The 20,083-nt window shown below is 36.4% G+C and overlaps 1 protein-coding gene across 6 annotated transcripts in view; it reads right to left on the reverse strand.

The window, feature by feature from the left end:
* Nucleotides 1-6,371: 6,371 nt before the first annotated feature.
* Nucleotides 6,372-20,083, reverse strand: part of Ankib1 (ankyrin repeat and IBR domain containing 1) — a 129,643-nt gene continuing 115,931 nt past the window's right edge. For 2 of the 6 annotated variants that reach the window (XM_074064750.1, XM_020161176.2), the window contains exons 15-20: nucleotides 18,260-18,405; nucleotides 16,221-16,399; nucleotides 15,096-15,147; nucleotides 11,058-11,154; nucleotides 9,882-10,015; nucleotides 6,372-9,554 (exon numbers count right to left, since the gene is read on the reverse strand). In XM_074064750.1, coding sequence (XP_073920851.1) covers nucleotides 8,814-9,554; nucleotides 9,882-10,015; nucleotides 11,058-11,154; nucleotides 15,096-15,147; nucleotides 16,221-16,399; nucleotides 18,260-18,405 — 1,349 coding nt within the window. In that variant the 3' untranslated portion in view covers nucleotides 6,372-8,813. Of the gene's footprint in view, nucleotides 9,555-9,881; nucleotides 10,019-11,057; nucleotides 11,173-15,095; nucleotides 15,148-16,220; nucleotides 16,400-18,259; nucleotides 18,406-20,083 lie in introns of all 6 variants that reach the window. The other 4 variants (XM_074064748.1, XM_020161174.2, XM_074064749.1 and 1 more) reach the window with 3 other exon arrangements.

Below are 20,083 nucleotides of genomic sequence, written 5' to 3' on the forward strand. Positions count from 1 at the left end.
TGGAGGAGGAAGGGCAGTTTAAGGACTAATGCAACAACCTAGACCTAAGCCAGGAAAGGCCAGAGCTAGGGTGCTGAATGGGGGTAGTGAACTAATTATGTAATCAAGATAATGGACAAAGAAGTTGATGTTTTGGTTGGATGGATCTGCAGAGCAGGGGAAATTAGGGATGTCCCAGGTTTTCCTGTGGGCAATTGTCACTAAAAAAGGCCATCTTAAGAAAGGAGAAAATGGCTTGGGGAGTTTGGGGGAAGGCAATAAATGTAGGTTTAGACATTTTCAATATGTAGAAACCACTTGGTAGAAGCTTGGGAGCTGGGACTCAGGGATGGAGAGAGAGAATTGGGGGCCACTGCAGTCTGGTTTGAACTGGTGCTGTGAGAACAGATGCAATTGGCAGGAGTGAGAGAAAAGGGAGAATGTAAAGGATGAATTCTAAGGATGCCTGGAATTCGAAGATGGAAGGAAGGAAGGAAAAAGACACTGGTCACCAAAATATGAGAAAGGCAACAGCATAACACAGTGGAGGCAGCCAAGGCTCTCGGGGAGGTAGTGCAGTGTGGCTACAATTCATCCAGGGTTGTGACCCAGGACCTTGAGAATGCCTGAGACTTTTCATCATCAAAAGATCAAAGCACAATGAAATGAAGAACAGTGCCAATGAACTTGACAATGACTATTTGAATCACCAACTCTGAGGCAGCAGGGAGGAGTCTAGACTGCAGGGAAGGAATGGTTGGTGTGGAATAAGAAGTTCACCCCCAGAGAGGAGAGAAGTAGCAGGGGCAGGAGAAGGCTGTGCTTTTGCTTCTAGACTTTACAGGTTAGGAGAAGATTTGGGCATGTTAAGGCAGAAGGAAGTGAAGGTGCTAGAAACTGAGACAAAGCAAGGAGGCATAGGTAGATAGGCCAAGGACAGCCTCTTTTGAGGTGGAGGCAGGAAGACACTGAGCAGAGGAAAGAGGAATGAAGGCTGGAGGAGTGGGCTTAGAGAACAGTGGAGGTTTGATCCAGTTGTGCACAACAAAGTCAATCAGAGAGGATGAGGTAACTCCTTCCTCTTTCATCAGAAGTGGAAATAAGGCTGCGGTTTTGCTGGATTTGCAGAGCTGGGGAAAGATGGTTGGATGTGAGTACAGCCTTTTGTGCATCCCTGACACCTGACTTTCTTATGATCTCTTGCTTCAGAGTCCTCTATTTCACTATTTTCTGATTGTGGTAATTCTCAGAAGGGGACTCTAGCAGAGTTTCATATTGTATTTTGTAACCTCCTTACTAGAAAAGTCCTGGAATACATATTCACCTCTGAAACATGAGCTAAGGTAGAAGCAAATGGAACTTTAAAGTCACTCAGCAAAAAATCTGGGAGGACTCAGCAAAGCTCCTGGTCCTGGATACCTAAATAAATGTCACTGTGTATATACTGGTACCAAAGTCACAGTGAATTAATTTCATACAAGCAGGCAAATGCAACTGGGAAGCTGGAGTTTTGCGAATTCTCCTGGGCAGCAGGAGAACGTTATTGCACACAATAGGCTAACTGCTTTCTAGAGCTTTTGCTGACCCAGCACAGCATCAGACATTGCTGCTGCCTCAGCAGTGCTCCTACCCACACACAGCCTATTGCAGGCACCTACTGTATGTGCTGTTTGGTGGGGGTGGTGACTTGATTAAAGAAATTCTAATCCTTCTTTGACAATCTTTTGATGTATGCGTTTTGTGTAGGCTCTGGGCAAGGCACACTTATTGGGCTCAGTCTATCAAATGAGATTAATCTGTCTTCAATATTGCAAATTCTTTTGAGAAAAGAGTGCAATTTGAACATCTGTCAAAAAGTGGTCATGTATGGAGACTATTCCATTGATACAAAAATAACCCTTGTGCCGTGTGTGCCTTCTTTCTCTTTCCCTCTCTCACATGCACATACAAAACTTCTTGAACATCCCCCCCTCCCCCGCCAATTTCTGGCACCACAAGTTTGTTTTCACTTCTATTCTTTTGTCACTTAAAAATGTTATATTAAATGAATATGAAATGTGACATTTGTGAAATTGTAGTCTAATACCCTTAAGATCCATCATTGTTGGGTGTAACAACTTGTGCATTTTTTATTGCTGAGTAGTATTCACTTTATGGACATACCTCAGTTAGCAATTCATCTATTATTAGCATTTTGGTGGATTTCAGTTGGACTGTTACAAATAATGTAGCTATGAACAATCCTGCACAGGTTTTTGTATGGATGTAAGTTTTCATTTCCCTGTGAGAAATGTCCACAAATCCAAATGTGTGACCATACGGTTAGTATATTCTTAGTTTTTATAGAAACTACCATTTTCCACAGTGGATGTACCATTTTATATTTTCATCAGCAATGTATGAGTAATTTAGTTTCTGTCTTCTTGCCAGCATTTGGTGTTGACTCTAGTATTTATTTTAGTCATCCTGGTAATGTGTGGTGTGCCTTTTTGTCATTTTATTTTTCATTTTTCAGATGGAGAGTGATGCTGAACATATTTTCATGTGTAGTCATTTACCTCTTTTGGTGAAATGCCTCTCGTTTTTTTTGTCCACTTTATATTGGGTTGTCTTTTTATTGTTGAAAGTATATGGTTTATAAATACTTTCTCCCAGGCTATACATTTTTTCCTTTTCTTCATCACGTCTTTCACAGAGCAAAAGTTTTATATTTTGATGCTCATTTTTTTTTATAGATTATGCTCTTGGAGCCAAATCTAAAAATTCTTTCTTACCCTAGTTTCTGAGGAGTTTTTGAAAGTTTCAGAATTTACACTTAAATCTATAATCCATTTCAAGTTTTATATAAGGTGTGAGGTTTATGCAGAGGTTCGTACTTTTGCCTGCCTCATACCAAATGTTTCAGTATCATTTGTTGAAAAAATTATTTCTCTTTTTGTACTTTTGTCAAAATCAGTTGAAAGTAACTGTGTAGGGCTATTTCTGGTCCTCCATTTCATTCTGTTGCTCTCCAGTAGGTCATAGTCTTGATTAGTGTAGTCCTGAGATTGGATAGAATGATTCTTCTCATTTTAGTTTAATTTTCCAAAATTGTTTTAGCTACTCCTGTTCCTTTGCTTTTCTATATACATTTCAGGATTATCTTATCTATAGTTACAAAAAATCTTGTTCAATGGTACAGTGCTTGCCTAGCATGTATGAGGCCCATTGGACTCTTTCCATCTTAATTAATCTTCTAATTTGAGTTGACCTACTCCAAAGTCATGTCAGATCAGGAAGTCACAAAGCAAGATCAGGCATTCATGGGTGTACTTGGAGGCCTCATCAAGCAGGTGGCGATGTTGTACTAGGAAAAGGCCTCAGTGTTAATTTAGGCTAAGGTGTTTTTTTTTTTTTAATTTTTAAAATTGTGCCAGGTGGAGATACATTGTGGCATTTACAAAAGTTCTTACAATATGTCAAATACATCATACCTGAATTCACCATCTCCAATGTTCTCCTTTATCCCCTGCCCCCATTCCTAGAAGTTTCAATACGTCTCATTTTTCCATTTACATACATGTGTATATAAATATATTTATTTTACCATATTCACCCTCCCATGCCCTTTACCCCCCCCCCACACACACTGGTACCAAACTCCCACTCCCTCCCCCGCAGGCAGGACCTGTTCTGCCCTCCTGTTCTCCCGATTTCGGTTAAGGAAAAAAAAAAGACATTTTTTGTTTAAGATAGTTACACAGGGAGTTTCCTTGTGACATTTCCATGTATATGTGTATTAGAACCCAAATTGGTTCATCTCCTCTATTTTTCTCCTACTTACCTTAATTCCCTTCTTATGGTTGTTTCAAGAGTTTTAAATATTCTACATTCATTCTTGTAGAGTACATCAACCATGCTCACCTTCTTAACTTCTTTTACCCTCCACCTCACATATGTGACCTCTCCTTAGCATGACCTGTTTTTATTTGTATTAGGTATATATTCCACATGAGAGAAAACATGTGGCTTTTGGCCTTCTGAAGCAGTTTTTCCTTTCTCCTCCTAGGATTCTACATTATTTCTGCTGGGCCACCAGGGAGGGGACAGGAAGACAGGCTGAGGAGTGACTTACATGTTCCATTTGTTACTTCTTTATATGTAGAAGCTCCTGAAAGGGAGAACCCACTGAAAACTGTGAAACAGAAAGTGCAGGCCTACAATGCATCAATTCCATTATTCATTCCGATTTGGAAGCCACATTACATTGAATTGCCCAACCACAAGATCTGTTAAGCTTCCCTTCCCCATCACAGAACATGTCCCCAACCCATTTCCACCACGGGAACCTACTGAGAAGCCAAGAATGTGAGCTAAATGTGGCAGAGCAAGAGTCAGAAAATGGGTGGGGAGCCAGGAAGGCAGAAGAGGCTAGCTGTGGGCAAGAACCATAGCCCATTTTCTCCTACCGCTTCTGCTCCACGATTAGTGCTAAGGGATTGAACAATTACCCTCCTGTGGTAGTGGTGATGCCTCCGCAGTTAGAGAACCAGGGCTCTGGAGCTGTCTCCTCCCCATACATGGCTGCATTTTACCTCCCAGCGTTTGGTACCATCTGCTACTCTGCACCCAGCACTTCATTCTTTCTGTGAGGGTGTTCTACCTTCCCCTGGGTGGTGGTTTCTTTTCCAGAAAATCATGTCTCTGGTCAGCATTCCATCTTCTTTGCCAAATCGTCAGGTTTAGGAATTCATTTTATCCTTACAAACCAGAAGGTTGGCCTGCTACCCTCTGTCTTATTCATCTTGACAAAAGACACAAGATTCCTGGGTCAGAAGCAAAGGACTTCACTTATGGCACAGCACACACAATGCATCCTGGCACATTTGTGTCTCCAGTTCACAGGGGCAACACAATGGATCTGGATGGATTCTGGGCATGAGTAGGTTCATGCTACAGAAGAATACGAAGCATGAGGCACATAGCACTTTTATAGCATGCAGTTAAGCCTCAAGGTCACTCATTACATAAATCCAGACAGATGGCTCACGAAAAACTCATCAAAACTACAAGCAGTTTTGGCACATCCAGCAGGATATGCAGGCACATTAGAGACTCAAGAGGACTGACCATAATTTCCAGCGATTATCCTTTTTCTATGTTGTTCTGTTCACTCTTTCATGTATTTTACTCTTAACCTGTCTATAAACTGACGCCTCATGCAAAATAGGTCCTTATGCAATAAAAAATAAGACAAGGGGCTAAGAAATGACAGATAGCCTGATCAAACATACTATCAAATTATAGTTTCAAAGACTGAAGAATAATTCCTTCAAAAGTTTGGCTATCACTGTCAGCTACTTGTCAATTGCAAGTGGAACTGAGAGCTGTAGGAAACTTTTCTGGTCCATCTTTCCTTAAGAGAACTATTATTACTGCCAGTCCCTAATATAAGGACTGTCATAAAATACAGTCCAGGAAGGGCCACTTCTATTTTTCTAGAAAACTCCTGGATCTGATGAGGTTATAGAACTGCCAAGGCAACAACTACCTGTTGCAAAGAAGATCCAGTAATTATGCCCTTGGCACAATGCTGAAACTACCACTCAGTCTAAGAGCTGAGCATATGAAAAAATCTTTTTCCTATGAGTTATTTTGGTCTTAGAAAACCCCGAAAAATGTGTACCATGGTTTAATATTTAGGTTCCAAGGTTTTATTCTTTAGAGACACACTAACTATAATTGTTATAAAATCACAACCAAACTTTAATAAGTCCTAGACTTTAATTCATAACAGTATAAGGGACAAGTATCTAGGACTAAAACAAGAACAAAGAAGAGATCAATGGCCACAATAATCAGCATAAGGATATTGGTAGTTATATTTCAGATCCACACAAAACCATAAGACTTTAATTGATATCAATAGTAGATACTATGAAGAAGGAGCTGCTGACCTGGAACTTATGTATGTGCATTAAGGTCAGATGACAAAGGTTGTTTTGGTAAATCAGAAGGTACAGAAAAATAAAGTGATGGAGACAACAGGCGATTTTATTCATATGGCACATTTTTCCCCCCTAAGCAATTTAAAAAAAAATCTGAAAATTCCACAATATTTTTCTGCATTTCTATTAGATCTCAAAGGAAAATAATAACATTATTCTCTTGAAATCTACAGTGATGAAAATAAAATGAGCACTTAAATCATGATGTTTTAACACAGGATCATATCACTTTATCAGGGTTATGTTTAGGGGTATAAAATGCTAAGTGTGTAAGTATAAAAATGTTAGTCGCTAACCAATTACATATTACAACCAAATTCGTATTGGAAGGTATTTAATTTGAACAAAATTAAGTTCCTGACTAGCTTAAAATGAAGCTTATAATGTAATGAGACAAAATGGAAGTAGTTTAAGTAATAAATGTTTAATCAAAGAATTTTACATATTATTAACAGCATTCGTTTGGCCAAACATCTACACGTTCATAGAATCCTACTGTATATAAAGTGGGAATGTATCAAGTATAGACTATGAAAGTGCAAATAACAAGTCAAGGTTAGATTATTTTTTTTTTACATTATAAAATTAACTTGTTTACAAAATAGGCTTTGCCAAACTTTATTACTGAATTGTAAAGTCAATGACTGTGTTGTTTTAAAATATGTACCAAGGAAATACAAACTGGATGATCACGTTTCATGCTCAGGAGAGACCACACAGAAACAAAGGCTACTGCACAAGGTGCAAGGAAACCACAACCCAGCACGAATGGATCTTCACACAGAGCACTTCTCTCCTCACTGCAGCTGTGCAAGACACCTCAATGTGATGCAAACTCCATTTTCTCAGTCTAAAAACTTAATGGTGTTAATGTGTTTAATCCAAAATAATTGTAAAAAAATCCTTTATGGACTATTTCAGTTTAATATACAGTAATACACTGTAGATAAAGTTAATATTTCCCTCCACAAACTTTAATAGGCATTTGATATCAGTGTTTCTGATAACTGGAGAAATAAAAACTAATGTCAACCTTCGATATTCATGGCATAGGAGTAATTCCCACACAGTTTATCTTGGGGAAACATGGGGAGTTTTCAATACTCTAATATAATTTGTCCTGGCCTTATGAATTCAAAGTAAAGGATATTTCAAAAGCAGAGTTTGGAAAAAAAAAAGTAATCAAAAACTATAATCAAAACTCACATAGATATTGATAGTAAAAATTACCTTTTTCCTGGCCTAGGACTTGCCTGTACACACACAGAACAGAAATTTTGGTTTCTGCAGATTTCTAGTAACAATCTGGCAAAACATTAAATGGAGTGCTGCACATATCTATTTTGCTTATGTTATGCTAATTTTGATAATATGTAAGTAAAACAGCCATTTCAACAGTTTACTCTAGGTTTTAATTACACACTGTACCATTGTATCTTAATTACAGCTAAGACCAGTATTTTCTTCACAGTTATACGACACTGATAACTAGGAAGTTGGTTTTTTTCAATACTAAACAGTAATCACACAGCAAATGAGTATTGTGCAAGAGAACAAACACTTGTCAGCATTTGCTCTTTAGGCAAACAAACTGAATGGACATTTAGTTGTTATATTTACTGTAAAGGCAAGGCCATGGGTGGTTTTATGGAGGTCTTTGCAATCCGTAGCATAGTTACTTCAGAAGAAACATGAAATTGGAATTAATGACTTATTTAACTGGCAACTATCCATTTAGGTTAGGCAAAGGCACAGTAACATGTTGCGCAGGATGTTTTATTCAATTTTTTAATAATTGTGGGATTTACTATAACTCATGAAAACTCCACTTTTTTCTATTTTATAAAACACCATTAAAAGTAATTGCACCCATTAGTAATTAGAATGCACTGTAAAACTGTGAAAACAAAGAACTATGATTGCACTTCCAATAAAGTGTCTCTTAAAATACAGCACCGCTGTTGCTAATCAACTGTATTTTAATATGAAAATAAACTGTTCTTAACAGCAGCATTAGGTTTAGTTAACTTAAGCTACAGGCTACATTTATTTAAATGCAGTCTCCATGGCAACAAAAGCCCATTAAATTCTGGAACATCATTACTACCGAATGGCACCTATTACTTCCAAGAATGCTGACACTGCCCTGGAGCATGTTAGGATGCTGCACACCTGAATGCCTTGTTAGTCAGCACATAAGTCAGAGTTTGGCACAATGGACTGTAAGTAGACATGAGAAAAAATATTTGATTCATGTAAAAATTAAAATTAATTATACTGTAGTATTTGCAGCACTAAAGAGAGACCTTGGATAGCTCAATTCACACTGCTCAGACAAAAAAAGGAGAAAGAAAGTTATGAAAGAGCACAGAGAGATTGAGGACATACATGTCATCAGATTGGTCCAAACCAAACTTCTAAAATGAAGAAAGCTTTTTTTTTTTTGTCTTTTTAAAGAGGAAAGCCATCCAAAGATCAAAGATTAGGGAGTAAGTCTTTGATTTAAATGTTCAATTTAAGTATTGCCAACTCTAGGCTAAACAGAGCACTGCATTTTCTTAGAATGTGGATTACAACTTGTTTATTCCATTTGTGTTTTTCTTGCTCTCCTGCTCTTCATTTTGTCAGTAAAAAGGGGAAAAGCTACCCAACTAAACACAAAAGAAATTCCCTGTAAGTTTAGATCAACAATGAAGCTACCATTCAAGAGGAATTCTTTGTATTCAATCCTAACTTCAGTGGTTTATAATTGAATTGGAATTAAGTGGATCAAAGTCTCTATAAAGCATACTCCACCTAGCATACCATCTGTACCTGTGATTCATTTGGAGCCCAGATGTGTGCAGTTCATACTAAATGTACTTGTTCAAGCCAATCACTTGAGGTTTGAGGTGTTTGACTTGAAACATCTGAACCGACCCCTCTGTTGGCTGCTTCATTACCACTGTCAGCAGCTTCAGACGATGCTTCCCCAGCCAGAATATTCTCTTCCAAAGGATTCTCTTCTATCTGGGTTCCTCCACGTTCACTGACAGCAACATCTTCAAATACTGCATCTTCTTCTGGTGGCACCAGTTCCATGGCCCTCATACCTTCTGACCCACCTTTGATACCGGGAAGCTGAGAATCTGTACTAATTTCAGTAGTTGCTGGAGGAATCAGGGCAATGCTCTGAGGGTTCATGTCATGAAACCAAGCCATGATATTGCCAAGAAGATTGTCATTGATATTGGGTTCATGGCCAGCTGAGTCAGGGTCACTGGATGAGGGACACAAATCACTTCGTGCCTCACTGAGAGGGTGTGAACTCAAGGTGTCAGTTGAAAATGGATCACTTTCTGCTCCTAGTCTCATGAGGCTGTCACCAAGTTCCAACAGCTCAGAGCTGCTCAGTGCACCTCGAGCGCTATCTGTATTCCTAGGGACAGAGTCCAGTCTGGAGGGTAAAGAAGTGCCTATTGCTCCTAGGGATGCTTCATTACTGAGGAAGTCTCTAGTTTCTTCATCAATGGCCAGTCCAGACTCTTGCAGTGACAACTGAATTGCAAGAAGTATATTGGGATCATCTTCATCCAAGGAACTCAGAGCCTGAGCCAACAGAAAATAAAACCACTTTAAAATTTGACTAATGCAAAAATAACTGAATCAGATTTACCATTCTTCCTTTATCAAGCAGGTAATTTTTTATTTTTACAAATTATACATTCAAATCTTACTATAATTTTCTCTTTGTCTATGCTAACGGGAAAACAGACCAAGATAAATGTGAAATATAGGAATCTTTTCTTCTACAATGTCTATGAAATGAACATTTTACAATGGAAGGAAAAGGAAAGCAGTAAAAGTACAAATAGGGAACCATGCTGAACAGAGAAAGAGTAAAAGCATGGGCATGAGAATGTCTTGAAAAGTTACCTGTAGAGAGTCCTGGTTTTCAGAGTGACTGGCAGGCGTGTAGTCACGCAGGGAAGAACTGTGCAGCACACTCATAGACGCAGAACTTACCACAGATGCACCAGGCCTGCGGCCGCTGCCACCCTCTGGAATATCTGCTTCAAAGCAATTGGAACAGATAATTTAGTGACAAGTAAGATTCATTCCTTTGTCTATACATCTTGCTATTTAAATTGACAATTTCTCTTTCAGAGCCAATGCTCACATACATGTTTACTCAATCTTCCTGGGATTTCTCTGTGTATTTATCTCACTGTAAGCAGTAATATGTATCTAACACCATCACTTCAATTCTGTGACTACTTTTACATTTTTGCTTGCACTTTGTATTTCCTCTAAATACAAGTGCTACTGTCCATTCCTTTATCATTTTCCTTAAGTAATAACAAATAAAGGTATTTCTGTCTTCAGATTTCTTCTTTTTGGGGGGGGGCAGTACTAGAGTTCGAACTCAGGGCCTTGCACTTGTCAGGCAAGTGCTCTACCACTTGAGTCATGCTTTCAGCCCTTCTATGCTTTAGTTATTTTTTGGATAGGGTCTTTTTTTCTTTTTTTTTGGTCAGGCCAGCCTCACAGCCTCAGACTGTGATACTCCATCTCCTGAGTGGTGGGATTACAGTCCTGAGTCATCACTCCTGGCCTTCAGATTTCTTAAAGAATTTGGGGAATTAGTGCCTGAAGAGCAAATCTTTAATCCTGACTTTATAGTTTGGAGATCCTGACATTATAGTTTGGAGATCTTCAACTAATAATTTAGCGCTTAAGAATGTTTCTAGGAAAACTAAGGCTATGAGAAAAATAGTCTATGAACACAGTAACATGCTCATGAGGTGTTTTACATGTGTTATCTAACTAAATGCTCACAATGAGTCTATGAGGAGGCACTATTGTTTCTTTAGAATGAGGAAACTGAAGATTAGAGAGATTAAATGTCTTGACTAAAGTTACAGCAGAGATGGTGTCATAAACCCAGGTCTGTCCAACTCCTAAACACATGCTTATAACTCTCATTTTGTGGTATCCTGTGACATTTACTGTGTTTCTAAATTATAAATTCACAAGGATTGACATCAGCCAGTTTTAAAAGTAAGCTCAGGAGAACTAAGAGATTAAACCATATTCTACCAAAGAGCTTACCTAAAGTGCTTTCACTTGGCTCATCAGGGTCAGGAGGATTACTGAGCAGACTGTGCACATCTCCTCGCCGGCGCTGCTGCCTGTGCCTCCTCCGATACTGAAATTCAGCATATTCCTGCATAAACCAAAGGTTATAAAATACGGGAGAGCATGCAATTTTTAAAAATGCAAATAAAACAGACAATACACTTTTTTTCCAGGGGAAAAATGTGTGATTTTATACATATTATAAAATCACTTGACTTTAGAAAAAGAAACTTCAAGTTTTGCCATGCCAAGGAAATGGAAAAAGCAAAAGGAAAAAGAAAAATTTCAAATACTCATTACAAGTGCCTAGATAAACTAGGAATACTTGCAGGGCCCAATGCTAGATTACAACTGAATGCTACTTTATCTGCTTGATGATTTTATCTTGTCACCTAATATTATAATTTCTTATCTAATATTATAACTAATATCATAACCATTATACTAACAAATGCAAGAGGGACAGGGGAAGAACAAAAAAAACAACAGAAAACCCAAACTTGTTAAGTATTTGCACAGTTGAACTTTCTATTCTTTGCAAATACTATATACCATACTCACAAGTCAAATGACTAGATGAAAAAGAAAAATGTTAGGTTAGCTTTAAAGTAAGATGCTACTGGGGTTCCTCTCCCTATTAGCTAATATGTGGTGTTATCTACAACATAGGAAAGGGACATGTTTTCTATTTAGCATGTGGGAAAAACACATATTTAGGCAAATGTTCATGAATCTAATTTACATTTGTGACAATAGTTTGTTTTGTTTTTTGGTGGTACTAGGGTTTGAACTTAGGGCTTCAAGCTTACAAAGCAGGAACACTACAGCTTGAACCACACCTCCAGTCCTTGTGACAACAGTTTAAGGTAGGTTTGTTATTACCACAGGCTATGACCTTGGAGTATCTACTATAACTTAGCTACAAGTGTGTTTTTCCAGATTTTAGAGACAGAGAAATTAGAATAAAAGGGAAGCCAAGGTATATGACAGTGTAAAAAGACTGGATTTAAGAATCACTGTAGACTCTTCCAGTGCTAAACACTAAGATCCTTGGGTTTATGATTATCTCAGTTACTCCAGAATATTCAATATACTTGTACAGTGAAAGTATGAGTAATAGGTGAAGATAAGTTATATATCATTGAATATTATTGTACTACTCTAGTTAAATTAATTTTTTGTGGTACTGAGAATTGGATCCAAGGCCCTGTGCATGCTAAGTGCTTTACCACTGAGCAACACCCCCAGCTCATTCTGGTTAAATTTATTCAAATTCCATCTATCTGAGTTCCGATGACTCTTATTAAGAGGTGGAGGGCATCTTATGAGGTGAGAAATCAATGAATGAAAGATACTGTAATGAAAATCCTGTAAGGGATTACTTAGTTTCTTTAAAAATTTCTTTGTGGGCCGGGGCATTATTTCCTCTTTTCCTGGAGGCCCATAATCTCAAACTGGTTGACTTATGTGTCATCATGGCTTCTAGATTACTGAAGACCACAATATTTCTTAAAGATTATATTAAATTTATCTGAATTAAAGGTTTATAGTTAAGCAGAACTTGCTTATTCTGTAGCTCTGATGACAATACAAAGTTATTCTGAATTATATAAACTATTACTGACCAGAATATACATGCATCTAATTTGAAAAACAGCTGCAAAAGAAACCTGTTATATTTTTAACTATTCTGATACAAAACCCTCAAGTGGTATTCTTTCATGATACGAGTGGTTTAAAAGAACTGTTCTCATAAAACTATCCAAAAATTTCCAAGAAATCTTAAGATCTTTAAGTAAAAAATATTAAAAGGCCTTTAGTCAGGATGCTCCTCATGGTTTGAGAGTATTAAGGTCACAAAGAAGATTAAAAAGTTCTCAGATTTATAGGGGAAAAAAAACCTACCAGGATTTTTTTGTTTTAAATAATAATAGACAACATTTACTTGCATCAGTCTTCTCACTGCCTTAATGAGATGCTTTAATCCTTCCAGAACTTCCACTGGGTATCACTGCCCATATAGTGGGACTGGAGTTTGAGCTCAGGGCCTCATGCTTGCTAGGCAGTGCTCTACCACTTGAGTCATTCCACCAAGCCCTTTTTTGTGGTATTTTTGAGATACTAGTCTATTTGCCTAAGTTGGATTCAAACTGCCATCCTCCTGATCTTTGCTTCCTTAAGTAGCTAGGATGTCAGGCGTGAGCCACTGGTATCTGGGACTGCGCATATTTTAAAGATGAGACATTAAGGACAAACACGGTCTAAGATCTAACAAGTTAAGAACTAAAATGTGAATTCAACTGTCCCTCTGATTTCAGGACTATGCTGTTTCTACAAGCTCTACTGTCTTTAAAGTGGCATGAAATAAATATTTCCTGTTATGACCTCATTCAATTTAATTTAAAGAGAATAACATGAATTAACTTCAGTGAAAAAATGGGGTCTGGTAACATTATTTTGTTTCCTATAGTCTGTATTAAGGGCAAAGAACTAATTTAAAAAGTGTAATTTTGGCAATTACTTGAGACAGTTACATACATATAAACTTTGAAAGTCTTACAATGTGGTAACCCTAGACTTACAGTAAAGTTTACATAAAAGCCTGGTGTTACAACGTGCAAGACTTTAAAGAAAAATAAAAGGAAATAAAGCAATTTTCATCAAATTTGTCAATTCACACACACAAAAAAATTTAACTGCTAATTGTATTTCAGGACAAATATTTCAGGATTCCTGAAGTTACTGCCAGAGTCCAAAGCTGCAAGATGTTATATATGTAACTGTGAATACACTGATCAAGTTTTCATTTTTGCTAAATTGTGTTCGTTTTTTGATAAATGAAACTTTTTTATTCGTTTGCTTAGGCAGAAATTTTACATAATATCCCCCAAACTGTAATCACATTATAACACAGAAAATTAAGTTCAGAATCAGGTAAAGAAAAAAGTTCTTAGTTTGTTTTACAATAGAAGTTCATTAGTATATTAATTTTTGTGCAATTTAAGTGGACTTAAAATTTCCATATGTGCTCTAAGCAGTTATATTCTCAAGTCAGTATTTTCCTGTATCTAACAATACAAAAGGCCACAGGGTGATTGCAAGTATCCTCAGCAGCTGAAAAGACAAAATCTGATTTAAATAAGCCACGGTCATTTCTGGATAAAAATGACAGTTTTTTTTTTTTTCAGTTCCAGAAAACAAATGGTTGTATCATTTGTCTGTATAAGAATTAAGTTGAAGAATTATCATAATCTATGTTATCAAATGGTATCCTATTTTATAAAGAGCAAAGGAAAGAGCAGTGGAGAGGTGGAAAGAACTGCTAAAATCATCTTAAAATCAGACGTAAGAGTGACAGTGGTAATTTAAACCACAGAAAACAGCTAGACAGCTAAGATTTTCACTGTCTTATTTTCATTTGTCATGATTGCTACTCGCAGTGTTACCTCTATATTTTAAAATGGCCTATCAATAACAAGAACAATGTGAATAATAAGAAAAAAGGAAGAATGTGAAAATCTTAAAGGGAACCTGCAGCAACTAAGCAAAACATTTCTTTCTATATAAACATTATTACTGTGAAATTTTCTACCTTCACAATTGTTTATAAATGAATTATCTTAAGATTCTGCATTAACTTCAAAGCATAGGTTGTTCATTTAGGTTTTCAATAGATACAGGCTAGAGTAACAGGATAATTAGAAAAACATTTAAAACAAAATTACAGCACTTATTAAATTAGAAACTATCTTTTAAAAATGTATGTTGTAAATTTGCTTAAATTCTGTTTACTAAGTAAGAAAAATAAAAGGGGAATGCAATTAACTATATGACACTCCAGTATAACAAATATCTGAATGTAGGCTTTGCTGACGCATTTTTGTTACAAAAGAAAGAGAAAGTATTGCTAATAATTTCATAGGGTTTAGAATAGATGAGGGTGCAAATGCAAGCAGGGTTCACTAAGGAAAAGTACAAAGCAAACCAAAAAAACCCCCAACAAACAATTACCTCAGGTGATGCAAATCCTAAATATTCCCAATCCCATGTTCCACCAGCAAAGCTATAAAGAAATTAGACATACCATTTGATTTATTGTCAGCACTACAAAGTACACACAACCAGACTTTTGTCCTTTGAACTTTTAATTCTTCTGCTCAGAATTTGCTTAACCAAAGTAGATCAACTATTTAAAATATAATTATTTTCATTAATCCTTTCAAATTCTAGGTTTAAGTTTGTGAAAATGATGGAAAAAAAATAAAAATGACTATGATACAACAAAGTATTTTATGATTACTTCTAATCTTATTTTATAAATAACTAATACATTTCATTATAAATAATTTTGTAAAAAATAAAGTTGATGGAATCTGTAATACTTATAATTCTTAAATAAGAAAACATGCTTCAGTTTATAATGGCAGAAGTGGTATAAATATCTGGGGAAAAAACTGAACAACCAACACAACTGTTGTTAAAGGGATGACTATGGATTACTTAAATAAATAACTTTACTAACTGAAGTTTTCACATTTTTTGTTTTTTACAATTTCTTCTTTCTTTCTTTATTTTTTTGGTGGTACTGGGGCTTGAACTCAGGGCCTTCACCTTCGAGTCACTTGAAGATAAGAGTCTTGCGGAACTATTTGCCTGGGCTGGCTTCAAACCACAATCCTTTTGAGTAGCTAGGATTATAGGTGTGAGCCACTGGAGCCAGGACAGTGTTTTTTTACAATTTCTTTACACAAAAGTATAACTATGACCAAAACAAGGTGGCAAGGTTCCCAAATCCTAGATCCTAAGATGTTTATAACTGTCATCATATCACTACAAATGTTACACATTTAATTACACGTTAGAATTCTCTTTAAATTATGAATTTACTTGAAATGTGAGATTAACCTTGCCTAATTTAGTCTGAGGAATTCCAAGATAAGAAACAAAACACCAAGAAAAATAGAAGTAGTACTGAGGAAAAAGCATCACAAAAGAAGTTAGCATACTTTTATCAGCTATCTATATTTTAGATGTAAGTAACTTCCAGGAATATGAATGTTAGTTAGAAAAAAAACAAAAGTTCTGGCATTTGTGACTCAAGCTGGGGTCCTTTCCACAGACCACATCCTTTTTTACCTGCGCCTTGGAGCTTCTGGTGAGTCTGCAGGAGCGACTCCGCGAGCCACAGATGCAAGGAATTCTTGCCTCTTCTGCTGCACAAGGCAAGCTGCCTTGATGATCTTGTGGCGGGGTGTGCGAAGATAAGGCCTATTGACTTTTTGGGCAAGGTCTTCAGTGACCATTTCTAGGTCTGTCTATAGAAAGAAGAGGGAGAAAAAAGATTACATGCTGCATTGGTTGGTAAATAGCAAATCCAGAGACTATCTGGTTTCTCAGTTAAATCTCTTTTAAAGTTAGAAATCAATCCAAATTTTCAAACAATTTTCTGTTCAATGTATTTTCTATTTTGTACATTTTTTCCAGGTAATGAAAGGACCATATACAGTCATCTTAAATTCAGAAAAATAGCACTCATTTGACAGGCACTTATAGCAACATAGATGGTATCGATTATGAAGTAGTTGAGTAGAGCAACTGTCTACAAGGAATTTATAATTTGTGAAAAAAAACTAGCACATTTCAAGGTGCTGTACAAGAAAAAGCACAAATGCTATAGTGCAGACTACACAGAAACACCAAAGGAATTTCAGGCAGGGCAAGACTACTGTGATTTGGGGTTAGGTCTAGAAAGCTTTATGGAGAAAATGAATATTAAGCTTTGAAAGAAGTGTAGGCTATCATTTAGTAGAGGGAAGTTCAAACAGAATGAAATGAAAATTGTAAAGAAGAGAAAGTGTGGTGGGTTCAAACAAAAGGAATGTACAGTGCCACTACTTAGTTATAGTGATGTAAACTGGACAGGTGTTTTTGTTTTTTAAATACTGTAATATTCTCCATTTGATCCAGCAATACCACTCTTGGGGATATACCCAAAAGACTGTTACTCCAGAGGCACCTGCACATCCATGTTTATTGCGGCACTATTCACAATAGCCAAGTTATGGAAACAGCCAAGATGCCCCAGCACTGACGAATGGATTAAGAAAATGTGGTATCTATACACAATGGAATTTTATGCAGCCATGAAAAAGAACGAAATGTTATCATTTGCTGGTAAATGGATGGAATTGGAGAACATCATTCTGAGTGAGGTTAGCCTGGCCCAAAAGACCAAAAATCGTATGTTCTCCCTCATATGTGGACATTAGATCAAGGGCAAACACAACAAGGGGATTGGACTATGAGCACATGATAAAAGCGAGAGCACACAAGGGAGGGGTGAGGATAGGTAAGACACCTAAAAAACTAGCTAGCATTTGTTGCCCTTAACGCAGAGAAACTAAAGCAGATACCTTAAAGCAACTGAGGCCAATAGGAAAAGGGGAACAGGTACTAGAGAAAAGGTTAGATCAAAAAGAATTAACCTAGAAGGTAACACCCACGCACAGGAAATCAATGTGAGTCAATGCCCTGTATAGCTATCCTTATCTCAACCAGCAAAAACACTTGTTCCTTCCTATTATTGCTTATACTCTCTCTACAACAAAATTAGAAATAAGGGCAAAATAGTTTCTGCTGGGTATTGGGGGGGGGGAGAGGGAGGGGGCGGAGTGGGTGGTAAGGGAGGGGGTGGGGGCAGGGGGGAGAAATGAACCAAGCCTTGTATGCACATATGAATAATAAAAGAAAAATGAAAAAAAAAACTGAATACACTGTAAAAAAAAAAAGAAATAAAAAAAAATACTGTAATATTCTGAGTTGTATTTTTAAAATAGACTGGCAAAAAAGTAACTTTCTAATCTAGTATGTAATGTGGTTTGTTTTATCCTTGAAGACAAAATAACCTGATCATAAATAGGCCAGATTTCCACTTTAATCAGTTGAAAACAAAGAAATGTTAGCACAGCCCAGAACTCATTCAAACAAAATTAAACATAAGAAAATGTCAGCATTAATAAGCTGACATTTAAAAACCATTTTTAAAATAAGAACAAAATTGTTTTAGTAGTCACACCCAAATTAGTCAAAAGTTAGTTAAGTGATTGAAAGAGGAGAAAAACCTGTTTTCATAATAACTTTACCCCTTTTAAATATAATTTAAAAAGGTATCTTACTTGCATTAGTTCAAATATTTCTTTCTTTGTGCTTTTAGGTTCTAAGAAAAATCCATATGGGTAAGAACACTTGAGAATACGCCGAGTTTTTAAGAGCACATGAACTGCATCTTCAATGAAAGTGGTATCTGGACAGCCTCCTTCAGCTATAAAATAAGTGAGGCACAGTGAAATTTTTGTAAGTATTCTATTTATAAAATTAAACTATGTTTTTTTTAAATAAAAGAATTCCTGAGAGAAAAGTAAAGTATTTGAACTAGACTGACAATCTACATAAAACACTCATAGGTGACATGTCTATATTTATAAGTAAAGTACTGCTCCCACAGCCCAGTAGCCATGAAGGAATGCACATACTCATTCTGTTGTTACCCTACTGGAAAACAAATGTGGCTTTAGGTCAACACAAAGGATACCGCGTTACTAAAATTTTCATATTATCTCCCCGGGAATTTTGATGCTTAAGAATTTGAATCAATGCTTTTGCTAAGTTGCTTGCTTGCCTGCTTGAAAAAAAATAAGTTTAATAATAACTATGCCTCTGTAAAAACACCATTGTATGATAAAAGACACTACACTGTGAGGAACAACTAGATAACAATGTTAGGGAGAAAAAAAAAAAGGGAAGAAGATTGAGGAGGAGGGGGGAAAATTCTCTTAATAAAATAAGGCAAAGATATCATTATAACATTCTAGCTTTTTCTTCAGCTGCAAATAAACAGAAATTAAGCTATAGAAACTAAATAAATAATGCTGAAAATCAGCTTGTTCTGTATGCCTCTACAAAGATTATTACATGTGCATGTACACAAACTGATCTATAGACTGTCCTACAATTTCTGAGTACATTCAGTCCCAAGGGTTGGCATCTGAGCTAAGATGTAAAAAACAAAACAAACCAAGCACCCCTCCCCCTTGCTCATTGTGTGTGTGAGAAGCTTATGAAGTTCATTTCCCTTTTCAATTGCTATATATTTTTTTTGGTGGGCTGGGCTTTGAATTCAGGGCTTTGTGCTTGCAAAGCAGGTACTCTACTGGTTGAGCAATGCCTGCAGTCCAGTAAAAACTCTGGTTATTTTGGAGATGGGGTTTCATGAACTATCTGCTCAGGCTGGCCATGAACAGTGATCCTCTCAATTTCAGCCTCAAAGTAGCTAGGATTACAGGAATGAGTCACTGGTACCTGGTTTATACATTTGATTTTATATTTTTTCATATATTACTATGCTGCCTGGAACTTCAGGTATGTTGAACAAAAGCAATAATTTGAATCTGCAAATACTGAGTGTTTAATGTATGTTAGGCACAGTTCTAAGCACGAGGGATACATTAGTGATGAAATAGACAAAAATCCTCGCTAAAGGAACTATACACTCTGTGAGACTTTTCATTTCAATTTCATTGTAGGCAGTACTTCCAAAGTTTGATATTGGTACAATGTATTATTGATATCTACAAACTAATAATTAACAAGGAGACTAAGCTGATATGGACACTCTCTACTCCATTAGAATCTATTTAACTTATGCTTACTATCTTATAATATTAATCTCACAAAATGGATGTTAGTACTCATTTTATAAATGGAGAAAATGTAAGTATCACATTTTTAGGCTTAAAATACAGTTTTCATATACAAGATATGATTATTTAAAAAATGTTACTTTTAAAAACAAACATACAAGAATTTGAACTCAATGGAGTCATTGTGGGATATAACGTCCTAATGATCCAACCAACACTGAATTCATATTTAGGGATTTGTTTTTTATAACTTTCAATTAAGGATTCACAACTTAACCCTTCTCATAGCTTTGCTTTTTG

This window comes from Castor canadensis, chromosome 2 (assembly GCF_047511655.1).
Source record: "Castor canadensis chromosome 2, mCasCan1.hap1v2, whole genome shotgun sequence".
Taxonomy (NCBI): Eukaryota; Metazoa; Chordata; class Mammalia; order Rodentia; family Castoridae; genus Castor; species Castor canadensis.